Source organism: Alternaria atra, assembly GCF_907166805.1.
Source record: "Alternaria atra isolate CS162 genome assembly, contig: 28, whole genome shotgun sequence".
Taxonomy (NCBI): Eukaryota; Fungi; Ascomycota; class Dothideomycetes; order Pleosporales; family Pleosporaceae; genus Alternaria; species Alternaria atra.
The window spans coordinates 3159836-3184728 of record NW_025091326.1 but is presented as its reverse complement, the minus strand read 5'-3'; the positions used below and the strand labels follow the sequence as shown (position 1 = coordinate 3184728).

Here is a 24893-nt window from a genome sequence, read left to right as displayed (position 1 = left end):
TTCCAAGCCCCCTTAATGCCGCAATACCTCCTCTATAACGCCGTATGCCCTATGTGATTGACGCAAGAAAGTGGCCTAAAGGCCGATTGCTCCCTCAAGTTCTTCCAAACTTCTCCCTTCCTCGTTCTCCTGCATGTGTAGGACTTATATCCCAAAACCCAATGTCTCCATATTCCAAAGTCGAAATTGAGGTTGAAGTCGTCTCGCGCGTTCATTCGACGATCGCTCGCATCGCATTACTCTGGCTTTCTAAAAGAAGAGCTTAAGGACCTCAAACAGAAGACCACCGACTAGTATGAAGGCAAGAACAACTGCAGACATGTTAGTCTCCCATACGTTCAGGTTGAAGGAGAGAAGGGACGTACCGATCCAGAACCTGCTAATAGGGCTCTTCTGAGGCGCCTTCTTCTTCACTATAGGCTCCGTTGACACGGGCTGGCCCATCCTCTTCTCCTGGGCCTTGGCGAAACGCATGTTTGCCTGGCGTTGTTGTGGTGTTTGCGCCTGTTGGTTACATTAGTATCTGGTCCATTGTATGCGACAAGGGGGTTTAGTTGCATGCGTTCTGAGGGAGTATCGTACCATTGTGATTTGTGTGTGAAGTGAATAGATCGTGTGGGAGCGCGGCTCTGGAAGTTGACGAAAAAGTAGCGAGCGTGTAGTGTCTTGTGGAGGGAGAGAGAGATTGAAATGAGGGTTCAAGTTGTTTGGTGAACGTGTTCCTTTGGAAAGAGCATCGCGTGGGTCTGTGCGTTGCGCTAGGGTACCGGCATTAGCTAGGTACGCGGAGATAATGGACGGAGGTTTATACCGTTTTCTGTTTGTCGACTTTCTTGAATTGCCATCGCAAGCGCCTTTGTACAGATTCCTGCTCCCCCAACGTTAGTGCAATCGGAGACGTCGCGCATTCCCGTCAACAGCCAGACTCTTCTTCTTTGCCTTTCAATCGCTTTCCCTTGCAGTGCACCTGGCTTTGTTGCGACGATCGAACGAGCTCCAGAAGCGGGGATAAAAGCTGGCACCGTCACGACACAATGAACCACCTCAGAACAACACGAACGATATGGAGTAGAAGCGCGATGCCCAGGAGCATAGGACAGACATCGCGAAGAACATATGCAGCCGAAGCACCACCGCCCCATCCACCCAGTTCGCCGCCAAATCCAAACTCGGCACCACCGCCAAAAGAGCCATCGCGAGTAGTACGTCATACCTCTAATAACCATCAACATCCACCACTCCATTCAAAAACTAACAAGTACACACAGGGCGCATATTACGGCACCTTTGGCTCACCCCTCCTAAAATGCTTCCTCGGCGCCCTCTTCACATACCAATTATCGTACTACCTCTGGTATAAACTCGAAGCTATTGAGGAGACACACGACACAAAGGCTGAAATACGCGATCTACAAGAGGAACTTCGGCAGGCGATAGAGAAACAGCGGTACATGGCGCAGCAGAAGTGGGGGGAGGCTACTGAGGCTCTTGAGAGGGAGAAGGCAGAATTTGGCCAGGCAGTAGATGCTGTCACTGAGGAGTTCAAGGAGGGGGTAGATGAGGTGGGGAAAGGGACAAGGGCTGTGGGGAGGGTTGCTAGGGGTGGCTGGTGGCCTTGGTGATGGGCTGTTAGTGGGTAGGTGCTGACGTGCTGGGTGAGGGGGTTTGAGGTATTTTGAGGTGGCACTTGTACAGTATGATTTGGTTTACATGTATATCAGATGGACGGACGATACCCCGAGCAGTACCTTGTGAATACATTTGATCGATCTTTACCAAATCCTCATCAGCCAGTCTGCTTCTCTTTCTATGCCCATGGGCTACGCCATCTTTCCTTTGCAACGTCGCATCAGTCCAATCTCCACGTGAGCTTGCTTCAAAGCCTCGTCTTCATCGTATTTCTATTGCGTCGGTCTCTACAACCGCCAGTCTCTCTCTCTCTTCTGCGGATACTCGGCTTTGAAGGCGGGCAGTCGGTAGGCGTCGTCTCAAAGCAGGGCGCTGAATCCATTCGAAGTGCGCCAATTTCATCCCTCCGAAAGGGACTCTTTGCTAGCACTTGGTGTAGCGAGACGGTGACCCTTGGTACTGATCATATGGATGACTCGATCATGATTGACAATAGCGATATTTACCCATCCGAATAGCCCTTCACCCGAAGAACTCGCCAGAGACAAGCGACTCCCACGGCTTGCCTGTATCCCAGACGCGCTTCATGAGCGTACTGACTTTGGGTACCTAATGCAAAGTAAGCAGGCGAGACTACACTAACAATCAGTAAGAAAACTTACGTGGTTCAGTCCAAACCCCTCCACATTCCTCAACCGATCGATAATCTTTTCTCTCTGTCCCTCATCATGTGCATCGCATCCAGCAGCAAACATTGGAAAGATCAAACAAGCTTCTGCTGTGCTTCCCCTCCGGATCTTGTACAACAACCCGACAATCTCTCGGACCGCTTGCTGGACTTCATGATCCATGGCAGATTTACCGAGAACACGACGGTACAAGTGAATCAATCCGGCCCAATGATAGAGTTCGTTTGTCGCGTAGATCTCGGTTGCATCCCATGCTCCTTCAGACTCAGACGAAGTACTGGAGCGGTGGTTACATCCTTTCCTGATGTTGCGATCTAGTAATCCTTCCTCGAGCGCTTGGCGGATTTTGAGAGCTTCCTCGACAACCTCAGAGCTAGGGGCCCAGCCTTCCCTTACATTACCTTCTTCGTCAATGCGCTGGGGCTCACAGCGCTTCGCTAGTTCGGAGACACGGGCCAGAGATCCTATGCAACGTATCGTGAAACCCATTAGACAATCGATTTCGAAATCTTCGTCTGCTGAGGCGTTTTCGCTGGACCAGTAGGAGGAACCAAGGGGCGTGTCGTTCTTGTTTCCACTCAATGAGCCGAGAACATCGAGATATGCGAACCACCGGGAAAGAAAGTAGGCTACACGATCATGTCGGCCCATACCCTTCGGTCCGCCGCGCTGGATGATCATCTGGCGTGCCATGGTTAGATGGTTCTGCCAGGATACGGGTACCTCGAATGTACCCGAACAGATGATCTCCAAACTCGCCATCATTATAACTGCTGCAAGAGTGCTGTCAGATATAGTGTTGGGGTCGTCGTTGAGCGCTTCACGAAGTTTGGGAAACACATCTTGTACCCAGACTGCAATGCGATTCGAGGGTTCCGCATGGTTAAGCATACGCGCGCGGTGCGCAGCGCTATATGCGAGGAGAAGGTTCATGATATTTTCGTCTTGCACAGCCACTGCTGAGGTCAGTGATAGTCTTTGGGGATTGCTACACACTTACTCTCTGGTAGAATCTGACGAAATGGGTTCCGCTCGCAGTCATGATTTACAAGGACACGCGCTGTATGATTGATGAAGTGATGGAAATACAAGAGATTCATCTGGTTCTCCATAAGCAAGGGCGGTAACGGCTCCAGAGACTTCGATATTCGAATTGGAACAGGTTTTGCATAGTATCCTCCGCTCTCGAAAGCCATGTCCTTGCCGTGAGGCTCAGCACTACCATAGGGTGTGTCATCGTCGAACCCCATCGTATCGCTTTGCGGACTGAATATAGCAATAGCCGAAAAGTCATTATTCCTCGGCGTATCGATGTCAGGGAGTCCCAAGTCATAGCCGTAGGTTGTAAAGGCAGAATCAGCGATTGGATACTGTCGACCACGCTCAGCCTCTACACCAGGCGGGCCTGGTCTCTTCTTTGGAAGATCATTGATAAGCGATTGGACGGACACACGACGTACGTCGGGAGGCGACTGTGCTGAGTTTTGTGGTGTCAATGATGTTTGCATAATGTTTCCTTCAGAGCCAACTGATAACGGTGTTAGAGGCATGGCTGGGTAAGGACTATAGGGAATTGGCGATCCTGCATCTGAATCCGCAGGAAAATCATACTTCTGGCGTTTGGCCATTGGATCTACTGAACTTTGAAGTGGCGGTGGCATTGTAGCGTCAACGGAAGCAAAATCAACACTACGGGAGTTGGTAGCATTTGATATAGATGCAAAATGCGACCGAGCGTCGACTGTGCCCTGGAACTGTGCGTGGGTATAGGGTACAGATATGAGCATTTCGCTTTGAAAGTAAAGGCCTCCGTCTATGGCTTCGTTACGAGTGGGATCTTCCGGCATATTTCGCATCAAGTCCGGATCAATAGCCTGTATCGACGACCTAGGTGGAGACATTTGGGATATTGATCGCGAATGGCGTGGTCGCGTGGATGTTTCGGGGGGTGGACGAGAAAGCATTTTCTTCAAATGAGAAGGTCGACTCATACGGACTGCCGGATGCTGCGCTCGAAGCATCAGATCCGGTACCTATTCTATCTTTCTTTGAGCGGCCTCCCCAATTCAGCCGAATGCTGTAGTCGCATGTTTCCCCTTGGCGTTCGCAGTTGTTACATCGTGGTTTCTCTTCGCCACTGGAAGCATCCATTAACAGTTCATCATGAGACGTCTATCCGAAATATCTTACCATTTCACTTTTCGAGCTTTACATGGCCTGTGTTAAGTGAGCACAAACGAGCAAAGTTTGAAGACCTGGGGTACTACCAGCAGCCGTTTCGCGATCTCTTTTTCGGCTCAACACCGGGTTTCTTCGGTCGGGGCATGGCGCTGTCGGTCGATTGAGAAAGCGAAGATAGTGCGAATGACGACTATAGCTAATGCTCCTACAACTTTGTATGCGAAGTTTAGATAATGTCATGTGCAGCCGACTTGGCAGGCTGAGGTAGCCCTTTGGATGATAACGAGCAGCAGTGCACCCGAGTTCCGGATAATAGGATGCTGGGTTGGCTGCACCGCATGCGTGCACCTAGCGCCCTTCGACAAGCGACAACATTGCTGGTGCGATGAAAGTTTGTACACGATCGCTTATCTTGCGTAGCGAGGTTTGACTGTCGGTCCTCAGTTTCGAGTGGAGAATGAGGTGGAAGAAGGAACGATAAGGTCCCCCGCACTTTGCAGCGCGCTCCAATCGTAACCTTGAAACCTAAATGCTTCATGCTAAGTGGGGCGGGACGATGTCGGCATAGCCCGACCCTGAGCGAACATTTCTCATTCTATTGCGACTCATCATAGAAACAAGAATAGCAAGTTCGGCCTTATGCTACATTAATAGATTCTACAGTAGACCTGTTGTCAGCTACTGTCTAGCCGAAGGCCTGAAATCTCTACCCGCTATCACACATTTGTGTAAGCACAGCTCATCACCACGGTTCCTCCAAATCCGCCTTACGAAGAAGGTAAAAATGCCTCGCGATTATCCCATATCTCTCAGTAAACATTGTGGTGAGTTATCAGTTGCTGATGCACTGGATCTACGGCGGTGCATTCAGAATCGACATTTCTTGAAGTACCGTGTATATCGAACGGTGTGATGAAGCATGCAGCTCGCACTTCTAGCGCTCATTGCTAGAGACTGCTCTCAAAGTAGATGCTTCCGACATAGCCTGAATGCTAGAATCAGATTCTATCGAACTGATATGCGAGTCGATCGCTATGACCGACGGACTGGCGTACGTGCTAGGTCGTTCTTGTTCTTCCAAATCGCTCCTGTCCATCATCTCTTCATCTTCATCCTCGCTCTTCTGGCCTGCGCTTACAGCTTCAGCTTCGATGGCAGTCATACAGTTGACAAACTCCTTCTGCAGTTCCTTGAGCCATGCTGTGAGAACTTTACCCTCTAATACCCCGGTATGCGCTTGGACGAGATGTTCTTTGAGGTTCAGAACGAGTTTGCGTCGCTTCTCTCTGAGCACAGTTTCGGATGCTTTCTTCTTCTGGAGCGTATGGCGCTCGATCTTTTGCGCAACCATCGTGGCATGCTCCACAACCCCGGGTGGAAGCGGCACGACGCGTGCAAGTGTTAGACCATAATGTAGCTCCTGCACAACCCCTAGGGTCGTCTTATAAAGCATCGTCATGCTGTGTGCATCTTCCATCTGCAAGGGTAAGTGATTTAATCTGGAAATGAGAGACATAATCTCACCTCTACTGCCAAATGCAGGTTCTGAACTCCGGCACGATCACCCATGATTATCGCAAGATCCTTGAAGTGGGTTGCAAACCAGACTAGAGCCTTACGACAAATTAGCAAGGTACAGCGACCAGACGGAGTTGCGTACCCGGCTCGAAACGAGGGCTTCCGCGATGGCCAAGGCAATGGCTAAACCGTCTCTGGTGCTGGTACCACGGCCTAGTTCATCAATCAGGACCCTTTGTGTTATCAGTGCTTTCATGATATGTACACAGAGCCTACGTTCTTACAAGCTACGCCTGTCGACATTACGTAGGATGAAAGTTATCTCTTTCATCTCCGTAGCAAAAGTGGACACGTTGGTTTCGATGCTATCATCCATACCTAATCTAGCAAACAGCTGATGCAGAATGGGAAACGAGCCATAATTGGCAGGAACGCTGAATCCGGTTAGCATAGAGAGACCTGGAGGTAGAATGAGAGATACACACTAGCAGCCAATCTGAGCCATGATGGTCATCAAAGCCACCGATCGGATATAGGTGCTCTTTCCGCTCATGTTGCAACCAGTAATTATTTGGAAGCGTGTCTGCTGTGTAGCGTAAACATCGTTGGGAACAAATTTGTTCTGCATGATTTTCTCCTTGATCGGGTGCCGTCCCGCCTCGATAGCCAGCGTCTCAGTGAGTTGTGGCTGAGCTGAGCAAATGTCAGCGCCGTGTGCATTGAGCACGACGGAATAGAAGCCACTCGCTATAGTTGTTCACTGTTACCAGATACGCGAAAGCCGCAACCTGTTCTTCATTAGCCCTGTCAGCAATGTGAATTGCTGAACGATGCACACCATATCTAGCATCGCCACTGCTTCGCAGATTTTGAACATGATGGACATATGGCTGCGGACTTTGTCGACTAGAGCCTCTACAGCTTCATCGCCTGATGGTTATTAGTGATCACACAGGTCGATGTTTGTGACTTTGGCTGTACTCATGAGGATTACTTCTTGGTGGGACACAGCAATCTTGGGACAGTTAGTAACGCTTCAAGTCGTTTGTACATGAACACATGCTTTCTGGTTACGCTTCATAAGCTCTAGTGTCTGGCACTCGACGTGTTTCTTGCGGCGAATCACGTTGGTGAATATTGGTGGTAATGCTTTGCCTTCCAGCTCGGATGTTGCGATCTTCATGTAGAACTGGCGCGCGGTGTCATATTTGAGGTCGAGTCGGATATCGTGCTCGTCTTCTAGAAATTAGTGAGTGCACTCACCCAACAGAATAGACTGTACCTCACGACTGAGCTCAGTTGAGTGCTGGTACGCGTCTTCGGTGGCTTCTTTGTAAGTAGTGCGTGCAACGTCAAGCAGGCCATTGACACCTGATTTCACGGCATATGTACGCTGATTTCTCAGTTCGAGAGGTTGCCTTGCATATGTAGTGTCCTCGTTGATGACGTGATCGATGAGCTCCTGTATAGGCGCGACGTTTTCTGGTGCACAGATCTCGCGGATGTTGTTCAGCATTACAGATCCCGTTCCAGTGAGCGCTTCGAAGACAGGGCGTACAGAGTTCACAAATTGCTTGAGCATAATAATGTGATTGATGGACTGTTCAGTTGTATGAAGAGTGATCTTGCTTGGTATAATGATCAGCGCAGTCAGTATGCGGTCAGCATCGAGGAAGTTCTTCAATGCGGCCCGGGTCGCAAAAAAGAACTCTTCCTTTTTGATCAAATCGTCCACTGCAGCATATCGCGTGTTAAGTACTTCTGGATCAGTGAGTGGCTGTAAAACGTTGTTCCGGAGAAGCCGTGCACCCATGGGTGTCAACGTTTCGTTGAGAAGGCCGAACAGACAGTCTCTTGACTTCGGATCGCGGAGGTTCTGCACCAATTCGAGCGAGTAGATGGTGGACACATCGATCATCATCGATCCTTCTGAAGGCTCATATCTCATCCGAAGCGAGTGAAGGGAGAAGACCATACCCAGGCCCAGGTCGATGTACTTGAGCGCCTGTGAGGTTAGCTACAGTATGCACCGAGAAGTGCAATGGAGAACTCACTGCTGCAATGCAGCACACCGCATAGTAGTTGCCAGTGACAGACATCTTAATAGCTTCTACATCCTCTTTAAAAGCTAGAGATTGAATGTATTCGTATCCAGTCGACTCGGCCCAATAGCGCCGATCAAGCAAAGTCAGCTTGCTGCCGATATCCTCAAGGTTCTCTTCAATGATTGAGAAGAGCTTCGACCTAGGACTCGCGGCAGTGGAAACGATCAGGATCTCGGATGGACCATAGACCTTCAGTTTATGGACAGTCCGGACGAAAGTTTGGCTGTCGCAGATTTGACAGAGTACTGCTTCTGCTGTGTCGAGATTTACGAAAGCCAAGCCGACGGTAGGTGAGATACCACGAGACTCCGCAATGGCACAAACAACATTCTGAGCCTCGACCCTAGTGATAGTAGAGGCGCCGGTCCTTGGTCGTGCAGTTGATGGCCTACCTGTGTTTCTGCGGGTACTTGGACGGGACGCAGTAGTGATATTATTATAGTCACCATATCCGTAGTACCCATACGGCGTGGACGCAGATGTACTCTGGGAAGTTGATGGCCTTGATCGCTGGAACATGATTATTAGTGCTGAGAGATTAGCCGTTGAGCATTTGCGTAAACCATGAGCTCCAATGATCGGAGGGTGTCCTCGCAACAGTCGAAAGGAAGAGCGGAAGGAGAGAAGGAAGACGCGTCGAGGGGAAACAGCCTAGCGCGCCGCCCCACTGCTGCTAGCGCGCCTGCTATCGATAACACCCAGAAATTATTTTCCCGTTCTTGTACCAGCGGGGCCGTTCAAAGCAAGAGACAGCTTCACCACTTCACCTGTTGACCCTGGATCCGTACTGCAGAGTAATTGAAAGATGGCGACCCAGTATCCACCCCCGTCGAAACGCCAGAAGCGGGCGCAAGCCGAGATTGCGCGCCAACAACAAGACATTGACACTACGATACCCGATGGCACAGTACGAGTGCGCTTCGTCGACCAAGCCACGGGCGAGAGTGGCAGTATTCCAGTGCTCACTGTACCGCTATCGCAAGCGTCGACTAAAAACCTCGAGCTCTTGCTCAACAATCTAAAAGACCAAGCGGATGATCAGATACCGTACCGCTTCTTCCCCGATGGCGCAACCGAAGCGCTCGCCGACAAGGACGACTTATACAATGCCTTGGTCAAGCCCGGCAAGGCGTCAGCGGAAAATGAGATTGTGCTCCAGTATGCGCCGCAAGCAGTCTTCCGGGTCAAGGCTGTTTCACGTTGCTCAGCCGCGGTTTCAGGTCATGGCGACAACATTCTGACAGTCAACTTCTCGCCAGTCAGCTCCAGCAGGATGGCGAGTGGTAGCGGAGACAAGACAGTAAGAGTATGGGACTGCGACACGGGAACACCAGTGCATACCATGAAGGGACACTCAAGATGGGTTCTGGCAGTCAGCTACTCGCCTGACGGCTCCCTGCTCGCTTCTGGTGGCTACGACAACGAAGTGCGGATATGGGATCCAAGCACTGGAAAGCAGATTGGACCTGCTCTCAAAGGTCACACCAGCTTTATCACATCACTCTCCTGGGAACCCTACCACCTACAAGAGGCTGGTCGGCCACGAGTAGCGTCTTCGTCAAAGGACGGTACAGTAAGAGTGTGGGATGCGGTGGGTGGCAGGATTGACTATGCCTTGTCTGGTCACAAGGGCAGTGTGACATGCGTCAAGTGGGGTGGTACTGGACGGATATATACCTCGTCTCACGATAAGACCATCAAGGTCTGGGATGCTGCGAAGGGCACGCTCGTCGACACACTATCAGGACACGCGCATTGGGTCAATCATCTTGCTCTCTCAACAGACTTTGTCTTGCGCACATCGTATCACGACCATACACGAAAGGTACCTTCTAGCCCTGAGGAGAAGCTCGCCAAAGCCAAGGCGCGCTTTGAAAAGGCTGCTACCATCAACGGTGAGGTGGTGGAGCGCTTAGCGACTGCTTCTGAAGATTGTACGATCATACTATGGACGCCTTTGACTAGTAAGAAGCCAGTTACAAGAATGACAGGCCACCAAAAGCAGATCAACCAAGTCACCTTCTCACCGGACGGTGCCCTCCTGGCGTCTGCAGCATGGGACAACCATGTCAAACTATGGTCAGCACGGGATGGGAAGTTCCTCAATACGCTGAGAGCGCACGTTGGCCCGGTATACATGACCTGTTTCTCTGCCGACAGTCGATTGTTGGCGAGTTGCAGTAAGGACACGACGCTGAAGGTGTGGGACATGAGGACTGGTAAATTGAAGGAGGATCTGCCTGGGCACAAGGACCAGGTGTTCGCCCTAGACTGGAGCCCAGATGGCGAAAGGGTAGGAAGTGGTGGCGCCGATAAGCAAGTCCGGATATGGAGCAACTGATTGAGGTATGAACACAGTAGGATGGTAGAAGCTGAAATGATACCCCCTTGTGCGAACTAGTATACCGACTATGTGCTCCTGGTGATCTGTAGTGATTGCACTAACAAGCGTTGGCCCGGAGCTAAGCGTGAGCTTCGATGTCTGCAATTCTTGGAACTGGGATTTCATAGAGAACGCTAGAAGTTGGAAGTAAGGCTGAAGCGGTGGCTAATGTGGTGGCTGACGTGGTGTGGGCCACTCGGTCAACTGCCACGATCGCCCGGATATCGGCATCCCCGCAATATTATGCCAAGCCGTCGAAGCAGGCACTCCCAGTGGCCTGATAGACGCGTAACTGCGGACAGGCACAACGTCATCACAGGAAAGCACTCGGTCATGCACAGGGCCTGTTCTTCATCACGGATCTTCGGCGCTGCAGCTGCAAATGATACGGATCCAGCGTGTGTCAAGTGGAGCTTCAAGGACAGGTTATGCGCCATTCCCTTGCTTGTACCTACGTCAATTGTGAATAGAACAGAACATTCCCTGTCTTCGCGCTTTTCCTGTTTCCTCCCTATGCGACAGGTTTCACGAACATTCGCACGACTTACTATCTCTCACAACTAATGAATTCATGACTTTTCCCCGCCGCCAACCACTAATTGCACAGGTCAGCCCCTCGCTACGAACGACCTTCACAAACACCGAGACAACCCACTGCGCACTGCTACATCATGTCCGGCGTCGAGGACGTAGATGCCCAGCGTAAGAACTACCGACGACCGCACAACGCGCACAATCCGATACCCACGGTCCAAAAATACCGTGAGGAGAAGCAGAGAAGACAAGACGAGTATGGCCATCCAGATGGCGCAAGTAACGAGCCAAGCACACGCGACCGGCTGGGGGATGCCGTCAACGTCTTCAGGCATGGTAGAGATGTAGAGCTGGACAATGATGGCAATGGGCCGTATCAAGCTAGGAACAAGAACATCGAGCAAGACGAGCAAATTGCAGACGATCACGCCGGAAAGAACACACCCGAGCAGAAAGACCAAAATCTGGCGAAAGATCAGGACGACGAAGATGGACTACAGGACACAACAGAGGATGGCATGATATCCTCAGATCCTAAGCAGGCCCGAAAGGATATGAAGAAGTTCAAAGCCGATGGTGCAGATCGCGAAGTCACCGACCCCATCACCCATCTACCTATCCAAATCCACGACTATACAGATCGAGAGCTAAAGAGCACTGCAAAGAACCCGCCGCCTGTAGGGTCAGACCCACGCACCATGACTGGCAAAGACGCCATCAACAAGAGCGATGAACATCTCGAAGATGAATGGCAGGAATCACAGGACTCACATGTTGGTATGCAGGCCTTGTTTCCACCTCCGTCCTTTGACAGGACAAGAAGCGAGATCACGACCGTTTATATGCAGGCTGTGACTGTTGGCGTAGGAGCAGCTGCAATTAGCTTGATGTTGGTCAACACACTATTCTGGCCCACGCGCCATGCGACAGGCTGGGGAAGACAGTTATGGAAGGCTACTGAACTCAGTACTATGGCAGTCATCTCCACGGCCATCATACTCTTCATGCGACAGTGGTCAGAGAACAAGATCAAGAATGTGTGGGATGCTGAGGTTTGGCAGGCAGAACGACAAAGGGGCCAGAGATTGGCCAAGACCCAAACTGCTGAAAGTACACAGTGGCTGAATTCGCTATTTGCTTCCGTATGGCCGTTGATTAACCCGGATCTGTTTACGAGCATTTCGGATACACTTGAGGTATGGGCTTGACAGCATATTCAGTACGCAAACTAACTTTTGTAGGATGTCATGCAAGCTTCCCTCCCCAGTATGGTTCGCATGGTCGCCGTCGAGGATCTTGGTCAGGGTAGCGAGGCCCTCCGCATCCTCGGTGTTCGATGGCTTCCTACAGGTGGGGCTGCTAGATCAGTGGGCTCTGACGGAAATTTGAAGTCTCCTGACGAGGAGAAGGGCGACCGGACTGTCGAAGAGAGCGATGACAGCGGTGAAGGCCAAGATGACCAACCACAGCAAGACACAATGGAGGCTGAAGATGGAGACTTCGTAAACGTGGAAGTTGCCTTCGCATACAGACCATCAACAGGAAAGGGCATCAAGTCACGCGCCAAACATGCTCATTTACTGTTGGCATTCTATATGCCAGGTAATATCAAGATACGTAAGTTTTGTCTTCCCAAGCATCCCTCATTTACTTACACATCTTAGCGGTATGGGTCGACCTCGCGGGCGTGGTTGGTGTCATGCGCTTCCGTCTGCAGCTGTGCCCTGATCCTCCGTTCTTCTCAGTTTGCACCATGTCCTTCATGGGGCAACCCAAAGTCACGCTATCATGTGTGCCACTAATCAAGAAAGGACCCAACCTCATGGACGTGCCTCTCATCTCCAGCTTCGTGCAGTCGTCCATGGACGCAGCATTGGCGGAGTATGTCGCGCCTAAATCTCTTACCTTGGACCTCAAAGACATGTTGATGGGCGACGACTTCAAGAAGGACACAGTCGCACAGGGTGTTATCATGGTACGTATCAAATATGCGTTCGACTTCAAAGAGGGCGATACAAAGATCGGTCCTTTTGGTGGCTCCGCAGACCCCTATGTGAGCGTGGGATGGGCCAAATTCGGGAAGCCGCTCTGGTCGACGCGTGTTCTCCAGCAAAACATGAATCCCCATTGGGACGAACATTGCTTCGTCTGTGTTACCTTTGACCAGTTGAATGTAGATGAGAAATTGAGGCTGCAGTTGTGGGATTCTGACCGTTCAACTGCCGACGACGACCTGGGACGCATCGAGGTGGACCTCAAAGAGTTGATGAAGAGTGATGAGACGAACGGAAGAATGCACGATCGCGAGGACGGCTTCAGAGCCCTCAAGAGTGGAGATGATATGCCTGGAAAACTGAGCTGGAGCCTGGGTTACTTTTCGAAAACCAGAATCACTGATGACCAGCTTACTATGCAAGACGAGGACCCCGATGTCGAAAACATAGACCAGTTGAAGAAGAAGATGTATAAGGAGGCAGAGGACAAACTTCGAGAGGCGAGTGAGGATCACCGAAAGAAGTGGAACAGCAAAAGTCCGAAGAGTTCAAGAACCGTCAAGATCAGCTTATCATCGCGTCCCCACCCTCCGAAGACTATCCATCAGGTATTCTCAGCATCCAGATCCACCAGATCACCGGCTTGGAATTGGAAACACTGAACAAGCAGAAAGACTCTGCGAACGCAGAGGCAACAGACGAAGAAGAAGAAGGCGATAGTCTGCCCTCTGCATATTGTACCATCATTCTCAACCACAAGAAGATCTACAAGACGCGTACGAAGCCGAAGAACTCGAAGCCTTTCTTCAACGCGGGCTGCGAGAGATTCATCCGAGATGTACGCAATACCGAAGTACATGTTGCCGTTCGTGACGCTCGTATACACGAAGACGACGCCTTGCTCGGTATCGTTTATCTGCCTCTAGAAAGAGTGTTTCGGAAGCGGAGCCAGATAAACCACATGTTTCCACTGGCCGGAGGTGTGGGATACGGCCGTATAAGAATCTCTATGGTCTTCCGAAGCGTGCAAATCCAACTACCGAGAAACCTGGTTGGTTGGGATTACGGAACTGTGGACCTCAAACCCTCTATAAAGGCTATTGATCTTCCGGAGGACCTAAAGCCTCTTCGGCTCAAGGTCCGTACGCCACTGGATCGCGCAAAGCTACACTCGCGGGGACGGAATGGTAGAGTCCGCTCAGAAGACGGCCAGACCGTCTGGACTTCGAGGAAGGACAAGTCTATCCGCTTACCTGTGCGCGCCCGCTACTGTACGCCACTCGTCTTCGAATTTAGACAAGATGCTACCTTCCGAGACCACACCCCGGGTTTCGGTATCCTCTGGCTCAAGGATATTCCCGACAATGAGGAGCAGACAATACGTGTCTCTATCTGGAAGGGTGACTTGGAGCGCGCAGAGAACAATGTGCTTGATTCATATGGTGAGAAGGTGGGCGAGATAGAAGTAACGTTGACGTTCTGGTCCGGTCTATCAGGATATCACGAGAAACTCGCAAAGGGCGATAAACACATTTCCAACGTTATGGAGGTTCTCGATGTCACCAACGACCAGGAGTGGTCCGACTGGGATGATTCGGATGGCTCCGATAAGCCCGGTATCAACGACAACAAGGAAACCGACAACGATGACTCATCATCGGACAGCTCAGATTCGGAAGACGACGGCGAAGATGGTGGTGACAAGAAGTTTGTACCAGACTTCCTCCAGGATGGCGGCAAGAAGATCGATTCGAAGCTGAGCATACAGGGCAAGGGTGGCCCTATCAGCAAGATAAAAGACTACAAGGAGAATGCGAATCAACTACATCGCAAGAACAGGGGCATGATGCAGTGGAAGGGCCCACGGACGTTGGCTTGGATGAAGCACGTAGGTGATCGTGGAAAGAAGAAGGTGGGAAATATGTTCCATCATCATGAGAGGAGTGGAGCGGGTGTTGAGACAGAGGCTTAGCATAGACCATAATTGTTACATAGCGCGTGCGTCTGGCGTTAACTCACAGGAGCTATGTATACTAGCAGTATTCGTTTATTATGCACAACTAGGTTGACTTGCTCTCAACCCAATCTTGAATCTCAGCAAAGTCCCTCGCCCATACAACACCCCACTCATCAGCCTCTCGGTAATCTTTCAATCGCGGACATGATACACCTAACCTCGTCAACGCTTCTGCAAGTTTCTTCTGTGAACTTCCCATGGGATCATCTCGGATGCAAATACCTAGGTTAGCTGCAAGTAGACATTCGATGTCTGTCCAGCTATCACCCACATACACCTTTTGACCTCTGAACTCTTGCATGCGCTCCATCTGCTCAAGTTTGTCTCCACTAGACATGATGAGACTTCCACCATTGTTCGTAGCCGGAACAATAACACCGGTAGACTGTTCTCCAGAATCCACCTTGTCGAGTTCATTGGAGAAGACGGAGTAGGTAGGTACACCATGGATACCCGAAGCTCCAAGGCAGGACTGAATGAAGTGGCGAGACCAGTTAACACTAAGAAGCACAAAGCCATCATTCTCGCGATCGTCATGAATGTGCTTGAATAACTCAGAGAAACCATTGCGCAGCTCTGTCGCACGTGAGTCGATGGCCTGTCTTGCTCCAGCTTCGATGACTTCTCTTGTTAAGCCAGCGAAAATACCAGATGAGGATACGCGGCTGAGACTGCGCTGTTCTACAGGTTTCATCTGGGCAAGAAGACGCTTCTCTCCTGATACTGTGGTGGGGAGCTTGTCTTCTGGGGCGATTTGGGCCAGTGTGGCTGTGTAGTCGTCCATGTAGGCTTTTGAGACATTGTTCCAATGGTCCTGGGTAGGGAAATCGGGTTTTATAGCGGCGGAAATGCTGACCAGGGTATCTAGGGTATCTTTTCGGGTGACGGTACCGTCCCAGTCGAGGATCCAGTGGATTGGTGAGGCTTTGTTGAATGGAGGTTTGGTGGATGTGGACATGGTGGTGTATGGTGGGAAGGTGGAGGGGATCGCTATCTGCAATGGACGGCGGAATGTAGCTAATAAGGCCAAGGTACGGCTGAGTGTATGTAGAGACATGCGATAAAGTGATGGTTGTTCGCAAGGCTGATGTTTGAAATGATCACTATTGCCCTACAGCATTCCTAGGTATGGCTGCGAGCTACACCACCTGGGCAGCTCCGTCCTTCGGCAGCCCCCACCATGCTGCAAGCCTCAAGGGGCGCGATGCGTTAACAGAGCGGAGACGTAAGATACTACAGTGTCGTCGCTGCGCACATGACTGGCTATGTAGAGTATTACAGAAGCCGTCAAAGGTCATCGCAGTACATGACGAATACAGGCTATTGGAGCCGACGTTATGGTGGTGCTGTCGGAGTTTGCGATGCTGTGATTGCTCGAGCAGGCGGGAAAATGGCGCAACGCGTCGAGACACGAAGAACAGGTAACTTTTACCGGCAACACGCGCCATGTCTATCACGTCGGTCAAACTTCATCACCAAACCCAACTTGTCCCTGTTTGCGCATTCTCGCGATCCTTTTCCCGTACCCGTTCGCAGCAGACCAGCGCACCATGTTCCTCCCGCGGCCACGAGCCAATGGCAGCGGCGCTATATGCATAACCCGCCCGCAACCGAGGCGCTCGTTGGTCGCATTCCTCTAAAGGCATCTTGAGGCGATAACACCAGTTGCTCTTACGAAGGCTGTCTCCTAAGTACAGTTGGAGGCGATCCACGGCACAACCCTCAACCAAGCTTGAAAATAAGAAGCCCGCCGCGTCTGCTTTTGTTTTTTACATTCTTAACTCACACTCTTGAGCAACAAAGATAGTCTCCCCCACTACCCCACGTTAGCATCAACACCGTCCATCATGGCTCCAGGCGCAATTCAGAATGACACTGCAGCAGCAAATGGAAGCGGCACCGCTCTGAAGCCAACTGCCCGCTCTTTCCACCCTACAGGCACCCCAGATCCCTCCAAGTACCACGCGTCGTCCTCGCAGGCCGCCATCAAGACAGAGGCCGACTTCGCAGCGCACAACTACCACCCACTTCCAATTGGTATGCACTCAACACGACTTCTTTGTGGAACAGGATTAACACAGACCAGTCTTCTCAAGAGCAAGTGGATGCAGCGTTTGGGACCCCGAGGGCAAGCACTATCTCGACTTCCTGTCCGCTTACAGCGCCGTCAACCAGGGCCACTGCCACCCCGAGCTTGTCAAGGCTCTCACCGAGCAAGCTTCGCGCTTGACCCTCAGCAGTCGCGCCTTTTACAACGATGTCTTCCCTCGCTTCGCCGAATATGCCACCAAACTGTTCGGCTTCGACATGATCCTACCCATGAACACTGGCGCAGAGGCGGTTGAGACAGCAGTCAAGGTCGCACGTAAATGGGGCTACAAAGTCAAGGGTATCCCGCAGAACGAGGCACTGGTCTTCTCTGTAGAGGAGAACTTCCACGGCCGAACAGTATGCATGCTTGCTCGTTTTTCAAACCTCAACTAACACTCTGGTAGTTTGCCGCGATTACCATGTCCACTGACCCCGAGTCTCGCGACAACTATGGCCCATACCTCCCCGGTATTGGAAGTGTGTGCCCTGCCACCGGCAAACCAATCCGCTACAACAACATTGAAGATGCGCGGGAAGCATTCGAGAAGCATGGAAAGAACCTAGCTGCCTTCCTGGTCGAGCCTATCCAGGGTGAGGCTGGTATCGTGGTTCCAGATGATAACTACCTTCGGGAAATCAGGGCACTCTGCGACAAGCACAATGTTCTGCTCATCTGTGACGAGATCCAAACGGGTATTGCGCGGACAGGCAAGATGCTTTGCCATGAGTGGAGTGGCATCAAGCCTGATCTGGTTTTGTTGGGCAAGGCCATCTCAGGCGGCATGTACCCCGTCTCGTGCGTCCTGGGCTCAAGAGAGGTCATGCTTACTATCGAGCCTGGTACTCATGGTTCAACATACGGTGGCAACCCTCTCGGCTCTGCCGTTGCAATCCGGGCTCTTGAGCTCATTGAGGAGGAGAACATGGTTGAGCGCGCTGAGACATTAGGCAACAAGTTCCGAGAAGGTCTCAAGAACATCAACAACCCTATGATCAAGATCATTCGCGGCAAGGGTCTATTGAACGCCATCGTTATTGATGAAAGCAAGACGAACGGACACAGCGCGTGGGATCTCTGCATGCTCTTTAAGGAGAAGGGATTACTGGTAGGAAGAGCCCTCAAGATTATGCATGTGAAAGAGGTTGACGGTGCTGACTCTGACGAACAGGCGAAACCCACACACCAGAACATCATCCGCCTTGCGCCGCCGCTCGTCATCACCGAAGAGGAGATTGCATCGGCTCTGTCAATTATCAAGGAGGCTATGGAGGAGCTGCCAAAGCTTAAAGGCGAGAAGGAGAAGGAAGTGCTTACTTCAGCTGTCGGACTTGAGAAGAACGTCCACGTAGGAGTGGATAACTAGGAATACGGTCTAGTTCCTTACGATACCCCATGAGACTGACTTGACGCTATGACCGCTACGAACTTGTAGGTAAATCATACCTGCGCTGTTGTGCCATTACAGAGATGTCTATATAGCGCGAGGCCCGGCATTTAGACGGTTCCGAAGCATTCAGTGGACTAGATCTCCCGATATGAGAATGTCATGACCTTACCGTCCATCGGACACCATTGACTTGATTGTGCCTTATATTGAATCCACAGTAATCATACTCACATCAGCATTCACGCTTTTTCCCGTTACTAGTGCTGATTGCGATGGCTACTACACACCTTACCTTTTTTCTGCTTTTGTAATCTCCGGCATAAGTAAACACCGACACTGCTTACCGGCCTTCCCCGCAGCGAGAAGATTTCTACGTCAGAAAACAAGACTCGCGACCATGTGAGGCCTCTTACACCGGCGGACCGACTCGCAAACCGAAACGTGCCTACGGGGTGGGGTAGCCAGACGTTCTGTGCTACATGCTCTCCAACAGCCGCGAGAGAGGTTTCATTTACACGCGCTGTGGGTTGCATGTGCCATATAGCAATATCGCGGATGCATGCTGCCAATTTGAACATCGTCTAGATGGAATTCTGGCAAAGTAGATACCCGGCAAGTAAAACATCAATGAATAGCCTCACATCTTGGAGAACTCACAGTATGAGCGCCCGGACTCTCATCCAATACTGCAGTCCTGACCGCAGTGCGCCCAGCTGGAGGGAAACTTCGTCCGTGCGGGCAGGTGACGGGTACGAGTAATCCATAACATGTCGGCATGTCGGGATCTAGGCCATTCTTTTTGCCATCGTTTCATCGACAAGCGATGGCCCCACTGTTGCCCGATCAAGGCTGCGTATCAATACATTCTTACGGCATCGAATCCGCAGACAGCAATTTCAAAGCAACAGTCGAGGAGATGCCATGGGAAAGACACGGCCTTTGCGCATTTATATAGACCGCATTTGTCATCTACAGCGCATTCTCTTCGCCAACCTGCAGCATCGTGGAGTTACTGCAGTGCTAATATCAAGCCTTTCGGGACATCGGATCGCATTATGTCCCGAAGGAATCGATCATTCTTGATGCTAGCACCCCCGGATTATAATGTGTGTCGGTTCGCACAAGCCGTTCATTGGCGAGTTTTTATGTCCGTTAGGACCATGCGCTAACTGTTGAGCGGGTGCATGCACTGATTTCATGACTGCTCCGAGGCCATATAGACTAGTCGTTGCCTGCCACTCGCAAACATGTCATCTTGCGAGACCTCGTGGCGTTGGTCGTTCCTTTCATTCACACCTAATACACCCTTCAACCTTACGGCTTCATAGTGACGTTCAGGAAAACAGTTGCCGAGATTTTTTTCATCGGCCCTTCGCAACGATCATCGCGATCCTTCCTCGGCGTTCGGAATTCAGCCGCTGAGCCGCCATGGCAAAATCACCATCATCGTCATCGTTGGATGAGAACGAGAAAGAGAAGGACTTTGGTCTTGTAGATCCACAAGCTGCAGCAGAGAATCCGACAGAGTACGAGCCAATACGAACGGAACCCAAGGAAAAGGATTTGGAAAATGGAGATGGCCACAGTAATCCAAGAGGCGTACTAACAAGATTGCAATCCAGCACAAGCGCGTACTCAGAAGCAAGCGATAGCGAATCTAATGCGACAAAGTCAATACGAAAAAAGAAGCCATTTTACAAACGCCTCAATGTATTGAAGAATAATCCACCACCCATTCCGAAAGAGCGCAAAGTATCTCCGGAATACACGGCAGGCTTCTTCAGCCGGCTTTCGTGGCAATGGATGCAACCCTTAATGAGAGTGGGCTACAAGCGACCACTAGAAAAGAATGATATCTGGGAGGTCAACCCTGACAGAAGCGCAGAGGTGTTGGCAAACAAGCTGGAAGCAGCTTTCAAGAGGCGGAGAGCAGAAGGCAAAGAGAGGCCTCTGTTAGGAGCCATGTTCGAAACCTTCAAATGGGAGTTCATCATTGGAGGAACATGTCAACTCTCAGCATCCGTCATTCAAGCTGTCGCTCCTTTTGTCCTACGTTATCTCATCAACTTTGCTGTTCGCGCTTACGTTGCTGAACGTTCTGACGCTCCGGCGCCAAATATCGGCGAAGGTATCGGCTTAGTTATTGGGATTACTGCGATGCAGTTCTTGCAGAGTCTGGCCACGAACCACTTCATGTACCGTGGTATGATGATTGGTGGAGAGGCAAGGGGTGTTCTGATTGCTCTCATTTTCAACAAAGCAATGAAGCTATCAGGAAGAGCCAAAGCGGGTGGCGAGGCTGTTCTTGAAGCACCACCGCCGGATATCAAGCCGGGAAGCGAAGCTGAAGTGAAATGGTACAAGAAGATATTGAAGAAGAAAGAGAAGAAGCAATCCCCCAAGACTGCTGCAGGTGTGGCAGGTGATGGCGAGGGCTGGGGCAATGGACGAATTGTCAACCTGATGTCTACCGACACCTACCGTATCGACCAAGCCAGCGGTTTCTTCCACATGATCTGGACCGCTCCTGTTGGTATCTTGATTACGACTGCTCTGCTCCTTGTCAACTTGACGTACAGTGCTCTTCCCGGTCTCGGCCTCATTCTCATTGCTATGCCATTACTTGGTCGCGCAGTCAAGACACTGTTCCGCCGAAGAGTTGCTATCAACAAGATCACCGATCAGCGTGTAAGCTTGACTCAGGAGATTTTACAAGGTGTTCGCTTCGTCAAATACTTCGGATGGGAGACCAGTTTCCTAGAGCGCATCCAAACGATCAGGAAGAAGGAGATTCATGGCATCCAGGTCTTACTCACGATTCGAAACGCCGTTCTTTCCGTCGGAATGTCCATGCCCGTCTTCGCTTCGATGATCTCGTTCATCACCTACTCTCAGGTCAACAGCAGCCTCAATCCCGCGCCAATTTTCTCCTCGCTAGCTCTGTTCAACTCCATGCGTATTCCTCTCAACTTCCTGCCACTCGTCATTGGTCAGGTAATCGATGCGAATGCTTCCGTTAAGCGTATCCAAGAGTTCTTGCTTGCTGAAGAAGCCGAAGAGAGCGGGAAGTGGGATTACGATGCCAAGGATGCCGTGATGCTGAAGGGCGCGAACTTCACTTGGGAGCGTCATCCGACTCAGGACGCGGAAGAAGGCACAGGCGGACCGCCAGGAAAGAAGCCGACTAGGCAAGAGAAGAAGGAGAACAAGGCGAACGCAAAGCTAGCGCAGACCAGTGGAGAGACTACGCCTTCGGATGCGACTGCCGTGGAAGAGGAGAAGCCCTTTGAGATCAAAGGGTTGAACCTCAACATTGGGCGAAACGAGCTCGTGGCTATTATCGGAGGTGTAGGTTCTGGAAAGAGTTCGCTCCTTGCAGCCTTGGCAGGAGACATGCGCAAAACCAGTGGTGAAGTCATCTTTGGTGCTTCGCGTGCTTTCTGTCCGCAATATGCGTGGATCCAAAATGCTACGGTACGAGATAACATCATCTTCGGTAAGGAGTTCAACAAAAAATGGTACGACGAGGTCGTAGATGCATGTGCCCTACGCCCTGACCTGGACATGCTACCACACAACGATGCGACAGAGATTGGAGAGCGCGGTATCACGGTATCTGGTGGCCAGAAGCAGCGTATGAACATTGCTCGAGCCATTTACTTCAACGCAGACATTATCCTCATGGACGACCCCTTGAGCGCTGTTGACGCACATGTTGGTCGCCACATCATGGACAATGCCATTTGCGGTCTACTCAAAGACAAATGCCGTATCCTTGCTACCCATCAGCTACATGTCCTCAGCCGCTGCGACAGGATCATCTGGGTGGATCAAGGAGAAGTAAAAGCCGTCGACACTTTTGACAACCTCATGGCTCAAAACGCAGACTTTGTACAGGTCATGAGCACCACCGCCAAGGAGGAGGAGAAGGAAGAGAAAGAGGAAGTCAACGAGGACGAGGTCGAAGCAGAGGTCAAGAGCACAAAGAAGCAGAGAAAGCAGAAGAAACAGGCGGCCCTCATGCAACAGGAAGAACGCGCAACCAAGAGCGTCAGCTGGGAGGTCTGGATCGAATACATCAAAGCTGGAGGCGGCCTCTGGGTCGGTCCATTCGTCTTCATCCTCCTCGTCCTATCCCAAGGCGCCAACATCGTTACTTCGCTCTGGCTATCCTACTGGACCTCCGACAAGTTCGGCTTCTCAGAGGGCGCATACATTGGCGCCTACGCAGCTTTCGGTTTCAGTCAAGCGCTCTTCATGTTCTTCTTCTCCTTCTCGGTATCTATCTTTGGTACAAGAGCTGGTAAGGTCATGTTGCACCGCGCTATTACCCGTGTACTCCGCGCGCCTATGTCCTTCTTCGATACTACGCCGCTGGGACGCATTACGAATCGTTTCAGCAAGGATATCGATGTTATGGACAATACCATTACCGATGCTATGCGCATGTACTTTTTGACGCTCGCCATGATTATATCGTAAGTTATTCAGGATACACAACCTTGGAAGTCTTAGAGATCTGGAACTAACATAAAGGGCAGTGTTTTTATCCTCATCATTTCGTACTATTACTACTACGCCATCGCTCTTGGCCCGCTGTTCATCTTCTTCATGTTCTCGGCTGCCTTCTACCGGTCTTCTGCTCGCGAGGTCAAGCGTCACGAAGCCGTTCTGCGCAGTACGGTGTTCTCGCGCTTTGGCGAGGCTGTCATGGGCACTGCAACTATCCGTGCGTACGGTCTTCAGGATCAATTCTCAAAGACGGTTCGTGATGCAATCGACGACATGAACAGCGCCTACTATCTCACCTTTGCCAACCAACGCTGGCTGAGTGTTCGTCTGGATCTCGTCGGTATCCTGCTCGTCTTCACAACTGGTATCCTCGTCGTTACAAGCCGTTTCTCCGTCGACCCCAGTATCGCTGGTCTAGTTCTATCGTACATTCTCACCATTGTACAGATGATCCAGTTTACGGTCCGCCAGCTTGCTGAGGTGGAGAACAACATGAACTCGACGGAGCGTATCCATCACTACGGAACTCAACTCGAAGAAGAAGCGCCCCTGCACATGGGTGAGGTACGACCCACCTGGCCAGAGCACGGCGAGATTGTCTTCGACAACGTGGAGATGCGATACCGAGATGGACTACCTTTGGTGCTCAAGGGTTTGAGTATGCACGTCCGTGCTGGTGAGCGTATTGGTGTTGTTGGCCGTACCGGAGCGGGTAAATCGTCCATCATGTCGGCATTGTTCCGACTGCAAGAGCTGTCAGGTGGCTCAATCGTCATTGATGGTGTGGATATTGGCAAGATTGGTCTTCACGACTTGCGCTCCAAGCTGGCTATTATCCCGCAGGACCCGACGCTCTTCAAGGGAACCATCCGGTCCAACCTGGATCCTTTCCATGAACATTCCGATCTTGAGCTCTGGTCTGCCCTGCGACAAGCTGATCTTGTGTCCAACGAGCAGACCATGGATGACCACTCTGGCAGGATACATCTTGATAGTGTGGTTGAGGAAGAGGGTCTCAACTTCTCCCTAGGTCAGAGGCAGTTGATGGCTTTGGCTCGCGCGCTTGTCCGCGGCTCTCAGATCATCGTCTGTGACGAAGCTACCAGCTCGGTCGACTTTGAAACGGATGCGAAGATTCAGCAAACGGTAAGACTTGAGTCATCAACCAGTGCTATGGAGTAGGTGAGCTAACATTGAACAACAGATTGTGGACGGCTTCAAGGGCAAGACGCTTCTGTGCATCGCCCATCGACTAAAGACCAGTAAGTGGATCAATATGCCTAGCGCATGCAAACTTCCCTACTAACATTCAGTAGTTATCAACTACGACAGGATTTGCGTCATGGACGCTGGGCTGATTGCAGAGCTCGACTCGCCACTAAATCTCTACGACCAAGGCGGAATATTCAAGGGCATGTGCGACAGATCCGGCATCAAGAGGGAAGAAATCGCTGGTGCAGTAAAATAGAAGTCTGGGGGGGTTCAAGGAGTTGTGATTGGACCAGTGCGGGTACGCGGCCCAGAACGTAGGCTAATGATGCGGCTGTTCTTAGGAAGCAGGAAGTAAGCAAACGCACACATTGATGGTTGCGCATGGCATGGCATGGCGTTGGCGCGGCATTTCTCATCGGGCAGCATGGAAAGACTTTTGCGATAAGAAAAAAGTGTTAATTCATAGAGCTGGCTGCTGTTCAGCTCATTACAAACAAACTTGTCGACGAGTGTCGGGGGGCTTGAAAAACTATCGAAGAGTCTATCGACGAGTCTATACAAACGCCAGCCTGGGTCCAGATGCCCATCGCAAGCGCGGGCGGCGCGCGACCATGTGACACGACTGGCCAAGGCCGGGGGG

General features: G+C 51.2%; 10 protein-coding genes across 10 annotated transcripts; 6 read left to right on the top strand and 4 right to left on the bottom strand.

Annotated features, from left to right (window-relative positions):
• Positions 1-249: 249 nt before the first annotated feature.
• Positions 250-585, bottom strand: ALTATR162_LOCUS8070 (uncharacterized protein; the record flags this gene model as incomplete). The annotated part of the gene is made up of 3 exons (XM_043315699.1): positions 250-311; positions 366-504; positions 583-585. 3 exons carry the CDS (start codon positions 583-585, stop codon positions 250-252), a joined length of 204 nt encoding a protein of 67 aa, XP_043171634.1.
• Positions 586-1079: 494 nt separating this feature from the next.
• ALTATR162_LOCUS8069 (uncharacterized protein) lies at positions 1080-2335 on the top strand (the record flags this gene model as incomplete). Its single annotated transcript, XM_043315698.1, has 4 exons — positions 1080-1202; positions 1269-1540; positions 2148-2248; positions 2301-2335. 4 exons carry the CDS (start codon positions 1080-1082, stop codon positions 2333-2335), a joined length of 531 nt encoding a protein of 176 aa, XP_043171633.1.
• A 57-nt stretch (positions 2336-2392) lies between these two features.
• Positions 2393-4219, bottom strand: ALTATR162_LOCUS8067 (uncharacterized protein; the record flags this gene model as incomplete). Its single annotated transcript, XM_043315696.1, has 3 exons — positions 2393-2404; positions 2457-3274; positions 3319-4219. 3 exons carry the CDS (start codon positions 4217-4219, stop codon positions 2393-2395), a joined length of 1731 nt encoding a protein of 576 aa, XP_043171631.1.
• ALTATR162_LOCUS8068 (uncharacterized protein) lies at positions 3178-3799 on the top strand (the record flags this gene model as incomplete). The annotated part of the gene is made up of 4 exons (XM_043315697.1): positions 3178-3282; positions 3329-3380; positions 3492-3546; positions 3601-3799. 4 exons carry the CDS (start codon positions 3178-3180, stop codon positions 3797-3799), a joined length of 411 nt encoding a protein of 136 aa, XP_043171632.1.
• Positions 4220-5433: 1214 nt separating the features above from the next.
• Positions 5434-8641, bottom strand: ALTATR162_LOCUS8066 (uncharacterized protein; the record flags this gene model as incomplete). The annotated part of the gene is made up of 8 exons (XM_043315695.1): positions 5434-5976; positions 6024-6113; positions 6160-6250; positions 6302-6451; positions 6503-6710; positions 7092-7256; positions 7305-8022; positions 8072-8641. 8 exons carry the CDS (start codon positions 8639-8641, stop codon positions 5434-5436), a joined length of 2535 nt encoding a protein of 844 aa, XP_043171630.1.
• A 286-nt stretch (positions 8642-8927) lies between these two features.
• Positions 8928-10463, top strand: ALTATR162_LOCUS8065 (uncharacterized protein; the record flags this gene model as incomplete). Its single annotated transcript, XM_043315694.1, has 1 exon — positions 8928-10463. The coding sequence occupies one exon, from the start codon at positions 8928-8930 to the stop codon at positions 10461-10463; it is 1536 nt and encodes a 511-aa protein (XP_043171629.1).
• A 713-nt stretch (positions 10464-11176) lies between these two features.
• On the top strand, positions 11177-12703 carry ALTATR162_LOCUS8064 (uncharacterized protein; the record flags this gene model as incomplete). Its single annotated transcript, XM_043315693.1, has 2 exons — positions 11177-12235; positions 12281-12703. The coding sequence occupies 2 exons, from the start codon at positions 11177-11179 to the stop codon at positions 12701-12703; spliced, it is 1482 nt and encodes a 493-aa protein (XP_043171628.1).
• A 2390-nt stretch (positions 12704-15093) lies between these two features.
• On the bottom strand, positions 15094-16008 carry ALTATR162_LOCUS8063 (uncharacterized protein; the record flags this gene model as incomplete). Its single annotated transcript, XM_043315692.1, has 1 exon — positions 15094-16008. One exon carries the CDS (start codon positions 16006-16008, stop codon positions 15094-15096), a length of 915 nt encoding a protein of 304 aa, XP_043171627.1.
• An 889-nt stretch (positions 16009-16897) lies between these two features.
• Positions 16898-18505, top strand: ALTATR162_LOCUS8062 (uncharacterized protein; the record flags this gene model as incomplete). The annotated part of the gene is made up of 3 exons (XM_043315691.1): positions 16898-17087; positions 17137-17498; positions 17546-18505. 3 exons carry the CDS (start codon positions 16898-16900, stop codon positions 18503-18505), a joined length of 1512 nt encoding a protein of 503 aa, XP_043171626.1.
• Positions 18506-19957: 1452 nt separating this feature from the next.
• On the top strand, positions 19958-24509 carry ALTATR162_LOCUS8061 (uncharacterized protein; the record flags this gene model as incomplete). Its single annotated transcript, XM_043315690.1, has 4 exons — positions 19958-23007; positions 23071-24187; positions 24246-24303; positions 24358-24509. 4 exons carry the CDS (start codon positions 19958-19960, stop codon positions 24507-24509), a joined length of 4377 nt encoding a protein of 1458 aa, XP_043171625.1.
• Positions 24510-24893: the final 384 nt, after the last annotated feature.